At 47.5% G+C, this 6,147-nt stretch overlaps 1 protein-coding gene across 1 annotated transcript; it reads right to left on the bottom strand.

Moving 5' to 3' along the window:
• Positions 1–4,213: 4,213 nt before the first annotated feature.
• On the bottom strand, positions 4,214–5,569 carry HTR1A (5-hydroxytryptamine receptor 1A). The gene has a single exon (XM_045848240.1). The coding sequence runs from the start codon at positions 5,567–5,569 to the stop codon at positions 4,301–4,303; it is 1,269 nt and encodes a 422-aa protein (XP_045704196.1). The 3' UTR covers positions 4,214–4,300.
• Between the last annotated feature and the right edge of the window lie 578 nt (positions 5,570–6,147).

Raw genomic sequence — 6,147 nt, 5'->3', positions numbered from 1 at the left:
CTCTCTATTGGAGTATTGATAGAGGTTCAGGAAGGCCTGTAGAAAGCCAAAGACCACTGTTCCCTTGGAAGAAGAGATGTGAACCAAGAAGGTAGCTATCCAAAATCTAAAAGGCAAATGTGCCAATGCATCATTTTACTCAAGGTCAGGAATACTTTTATGCAACACTTTTCAAATGGTAAACTCAAGATTGTTCTTATTCTCTCAATTCCTCTGCCTTTACTTTTCATTACTGGGGGATACTGATAATGGAAAAAATAAAGGGAAATAAGCATTGTTAAGACTCACTTAAAATAGAGTCAGAAGAGTAAGTAAGTGAGGACTACACACATCTTGTATCTCATTTCCAAAAGCTCTATTACTAAATCTGTTGCTAAACTCAGCTCAAAACCTCCTGGGGCCATAAATGTCACAGAGTCATAAACATCCTGGAACAACAAGCTGTACATGGACATATAGGGACTTTGCTTCCTTCCTTATAGCTTTCAGCTCCCTCATGTACATATTGGAACTAACCAATCCCTGTTAACTGGGGCAACGAGACTTCATTTGCATGCAAGAATTACATTTAGTGGGCTTGGCCTTTATAAACCTTGTCTTTCCTTGTTCTGTCCAAAGCACAGTTTGAGTTGCTACCTGAATGTGTATTGCTCAGATTGTAAACTTTTGCTCAAATAATACTTCTTTTAGAGTCTATACCATTTTTGTGGCTAACAATATGTAATACATATATACCTGAACTAAGCATGTAGCTTCACATGCTGTCTTCTATGGCCATAATATATCCCTAACCTTTGTTTTTTCTCTTGGGGTTTACCTGAGTTCACTTTGCCTTGCAACCATCAATCTGATATCAGAAAACAGTGTGATTAGCAAATATAACATAGGAAACAAGAGGCATTATTGATGATTCCAGTTGGAAACAGAGAGAGACATAATAAGAATTAATTTTAATGGGGTCATAGATCTTACATATGGACCTCCACTATCCAATGAGACCCACCCAGAAAGGAAGATGCCCCTTTACCTTTAATTGATTGGCAAACCCCAAACAGTTGCTTCTTCTGAATCTAAGGGAGGCCATTCCTTCTAGCAGGACATCATGGGGAAGACAAAGGAAGGGCATCAGCACTGTCTGCTACTTTGAAAAGGCAGGATGGGCCTCTGTTGCTTTCACCAGAGGCTGCATTTCTGTCGCATGTCCCCTGCCTCATTCATTTTATTTAGACAGGTGCCTAAACCTTATCTGAAGGTGTCAGTGAGGGCTAACACATGGTTTCATGGCTAACCAATGAGATGTGAGCTCCTCTTGCCAGAGACAGGATTTCTTTAAGAACAGAAATAACTCATCTAAAATGAGTTTCAGTGCTAAAAATTAAATTTATTTCTCTAAGTATCAAACCCCTGATCTGTATAGCAGGATCTTATACTGATAACTGTATTTTTGACTTCTGTTTTTTTAATTTTTATTTATTGATTTGAGGGGGGGAAGAGAGAGAGAAAGAAAGATTTGTAGTTCCACATATTCATGCATTCAATGGTTGCTTTTTGACTGAACCTGCAACCTTGGCCTATTAGGACAACACTCTAACCAACTGAGCTACCCAGCCAGGGCCTTTGACTTCAATTTTAAAATTATATAAATGAATACAAATAGACATTGATTCTGATTAAAATAAAGATGCGTGTGTTACTGATATCAGTTTATTGTAGCATTACCATTATTAAAGTTCTTTATTGTCACAGGGAAGAGTGAAAGCCAATTTTGATGCATATATACTTTACCTTAATATAAATACTTCAAAAAAAGCATCAAACAGGGTCTTTTTTCTGCTATGCAGCTCTTTTGCACATTTTCCAAATTTCTCTATTACCTTGGCAATTATAGTCCAAATGGATGCTCCTTCCCCATTCTGGTATCAATCCTCCAGAACAGGAAGAACAAATGTCCAAAACCTATTGCCATACAGTTCTGTGAAAGATACAAATAACTAGAAGTCTCAAAACTTCAAATGTAATACTTGCTGGCCAAGGTATAATTTGCATGAGCCAATTGTGGACTTCAGTTATTTTAAATATATTATAGGATTTTTTCTAAAGATTTAGGAAGACACATACAGAAAAGTGTTTTCATGTAGGTCTACTTAAATTATTGTTAGAAAAAGAATCGAATTTTCAAATGAATAATTGTTGGACAGGAGAAGTCTATCTTATTTTCTCCACCACAGCCCCTTCTGGGCATTACATATGCATAGATAGACCATCCACTGAGTTCCCAGAGTTCTTATACTTTTCCTGTTTTAACGGGGTATAATGCTTACTCTCAGTTTAGGTCTTAGAAAAAGTGCAGGCTTTGTTCAGTTTAACGAACAATAAAATGGCTTCAAGTGATAGAGCCAGCTGTCTTTTCACCTTCTTAACTTTAAACACAAGTGAACTTTTCACTGGCAACTTTCACAATACAGCTCTCAAAACAACAATGAAAACATTCAAAAGGTATAGTTGAAAGGAGAGGGGAGTAAGAATAAATAACTGTGAAATTGCTGGAAAACGAAACTGTTACACATCAGAAAAGTAGAAGATCTCACTATAACAAACTTCTTGATCCCAGTCAGGTCACGTGGATGGAAATTTACATTCTAACGGAGCACCGAAATACCTTCCCTTCTGGGGGCAGTAATGGTTATAACCGATTTCTCAGCAGGAGTGGCAAGGCTGAAAGAATAACTTCTGGGGGGAGGGGGTAGAGAGAAAGCTTGGAGTGCTCCACAAATTCAAAGGGCGAGAAGCCCGTTTTCTAGAGTTGTGGCTAAAAACAGTCAGGCCAGGGAGCAAATGTTAACCCTGTACAAGCCTCTCAGGGACTCCCCAGGGAAGAGCACCCCTGGCTAGGCCTTCACAGCCTCGATATTTGAGGTAACCGCCTCTCAGAGCGCGGGGAGTGCTAAACCTATCGGGACCCCTTGGATTGAAAGCCTAGAAATCCTTGTTGGAAATGAAGGTCCTGGTAATTTTGAGTCCTGGACGACCTGCAGAACAAATCCTGTGTACTGTTAGGACACGCTACACAGAGCTATTCCCTTATCCGAAAAGGTTGAGGGGTGAATTAGGAGCAGAACTTGCATCCATTGGAGAAAATTGCCCTTTAAGTGCCAGCTGGAGCCCCGGCCCACACATTGAGATGCCCTCCCTCTTTGATACCGGACAAGGACACTCCTTTGGCACTCCGGGTCTTTTTGGTCCCCAGAACCCCGCGGTACCCAGCGCGGGAGGAAATGGCAGACCCAGACTGTGGTCCAGCGGCGCTTCACCGCGTCCCGAGATTTAGGCCGGAAAATGGTCCTGTCCCGCCGGCGCGCTCAGCGTTCGCGCGGGAGGTTGGCGTCCCCAGCGCGCACCCAGTGGCCAGCGGGCGCCTTCGCAGTTGGTAAGTCGCGAAGCCAGAACATGTAGACCCTCCAGCACCCAGACAGAAATCCGCTCCCCCAACCCAATGAGTGTCAGTTTCTTTGGTGAGTGCTGAAGCCAAACAAGAGGAGATAATCGTTCCGCACTCTCCCACTGGCCGAGCCTTGTATTTACAAGTCCACTCTAAGAGACAGCTTCTGGCCACTTGTTTTGAATCCAAGAAAAGAACCCATGGGCGGTGCTCGGAAGGTCAAGGTAGGGATTGCGGGGATCATCACAGCCGCAAGGAAAAGCATACCCGCCTTCCCCGAGTAGTAAATAGTGCACTGGGACTAGCGAGTGCTTAAAGGGAAACAGGGAAAGGAAAGAAAGGATGGCACCGAAATAGATAGTGAACGTTTTCAGGACAAGAGAGCCGGGAGTGGGGGCAGGGATAGGAACGGAGTAAAGTCCTGAACTTTAAGTCCAAATTCTAGCAGCAGAGCGAGCAGGTGGGAGCCATTAGTGGGCACAGCGTCAGAGTGTAGTTTATTTTTCTGCGTGGATGTTTTGCCCTGAACGGCTGAGTCTTAAACTTCCGCCACGAAAATTTAGGGAACATAAAAGGGAGGAGGCAACTGTTGGGAAAAAAACTAATTCTGAAGCCAAAATCAGAGCCAAGGTCGCTTTTTACAGACGCGGGAAATTTCCCGTGTCCCCTGCCCCGCCGCTGGCGCCTCTTTGCACAGGGCGCCCTCCCTCTGAGCAAGAAGAGGGAAACGAGGTCTGGAAGCCGCAGGTAGAGCCGCTGAGAAAGTCAGAGTCAAAGTAGCAAGTTATCATAGGTTGATTCCAAAGGGCTGCGGGAGGCTGAGTGAGTAGCGCGGGCCGTTCCCAGGCTGCTTCTCCACCATCATTGGCGGCAGAACTTGCACTTGATGATTTTCTTAAAGGCATTTTGGAAGTCCTTGTTGAAGTAGGCATAAATGACAGGGTTGAGCAGAGAGTTGGAGTAGCCCAGCCAGTTAATTATGTCGCCTAAGAGGGTGGGCATATGGCAGCTGTTCTCGCAGAAAGGTAGGACCAGGGCCACGATGAAGAAAGGCAGCCAGCAGAGGATGAAGGTGCCCATAATGATGCCCAGAGTTTTCACCGTCTTCCTCTCGCGAGCCAGGGCCATTTTGCGCTTGGCCTCAGCGTTGCGCTCATTTTTCTTCTCGAAGGAGGCCTGGGCACATGTGACAGCACCAGCCTCTCTGGGCAGCGGCAGGTGCTCTTTGGAGTTGCCCATCCGGTGCACTTCGATCACCTCCAGGGCTGTGCCATCATCACCTTGTCTCACTGCTCCATTGGTGCACTGAATACCCCCTGCCCTATTGCCCAAGCACTGCCTCCATTCTCTGCTCTCAGGTTCTCCATTTACGCTCTTCTTGGGCTGAGGGGCCGGTGACGCCCCAAGGCGGGTGTCCGCTCTCTTCTTCTCCACCTTCTTGACTGTCTTTCGGATGCGGAAGCGCGCGGCTCGGAAGATGCGCCCGTAGAGAACTAGCATGAGAAGCAGCGGGATGTAGAAAGCGCCGAAGGTGGAGTAGATAGTGTAGCCGTGGTCCTTGCTGATGGTGCATGCGTCGGGGTCCGAGCGGTCTTCCGGGGTCCGCCAGCCTAGCATGGGTGGAATGGAGATGAGGAAGCCAATGAGCCAAGTGAGCGAGATGAGCGCAGCGGCACGCCGGGGTGTCCTCTTGTTCACGTAGTCGATGGGGTCCGTAATGGCCCAGTACCTGTCCAGTGCAATGGCGCACAGGTGCAGGATGGACGAGGTGCAGCACAGCACGTCGAGGGCAATGAACAGGTCACAGGTGACCTGCCCCAGAGTCCACTTGTTGAGCACCTGGTACAATGCGGCCATGGGCAGCACCAGCACCGACACCATGAGGTCGGTGACTGCCAGTGAGCCGATGAGATAGTTAGCCACGTTCTGCAGGGAGCGCTCCAGGGCAATGGCGGCCACCACGCACGCATTGCCCAGTACAGCACATAAGATAAGCGTGCCCAGCAGCAGAGAGGTGACCACTTGGTAGCTAAAGGTCACGTCAGAGTTGCCAGTAGCGTTGCCGTTTGTCCCGAAGGGACCTTCGGAGGACGTGGTGTTGTTGCCCTGTGCAGGGCTGAGCACATCCATGCCTGCGCGCTGGGCAGGGGAGGGGGAGGGGAGAAAGACCTGCACAAAGATCCCCTCGCCCCTCCCCCTGGGGTCTGCCGCCCCTCTCTCCAAGGAGTTTCTAGGGGAGGGGATGCAGGGACTCAAGCAGGAAGTTCTTACTGCTCAGGCGAAGGCAACTCCGAGGAGCAGCTTCTAGGCGCTCCGTGGGCTCTCTTGGTCCAGCGCGTTCAGGAACTCTAGCTGAGAAACGAGTTGGCCGGAGAACAGCTCCGGGATCTCTGGGTAACAGAGAGATGGCTGGAACGTCTGTCTCTCGCTGTTCATTTTACCTTGTCGCTGCCCAACTGGCTGCCAGGAACCAGCGTCTCCTTACTAACAGAGTCTCCAACCCTAAAAGTATCTGGAATATTGAAACTCCATCCTTCACGGTCATTCTGTGACCCTCCTCTCCCTGCTTTTCTCCATCCGTCTCTCCCACTCTCTTCTCTCTCTTTTCTTTCTCTTAAGCCTCCTCCTTCCACTTCCCTTCTCCTCACTAGCCTTCCCTTTCGGTCTCCCTCTCCCTTCTCACACGCTTTCTTTATTCCTCTGTGTCG

Source organism: Phyllostomus hastatus, unplaced genomic scaffold (genome assembly GCF_019186645.2).
Source record: "Phyllostomus hastatus isolate PE091 unplaced genomic scaffold, TTU_PhHast_1.1 phas_contig_58, whole genome shotgun sequence".
NCBI lineage: Eukaryota > Metazoa > Chordata > Mammalia > Chiroptera > Phyllostomidae > Phyllostomus > Phyllostomus hastatus.
The sequence above is the reverse complement of the archived record's forward strand: the minus strand, read 5'-3'. Positions and strand labels throughout refer to the sequence as shown.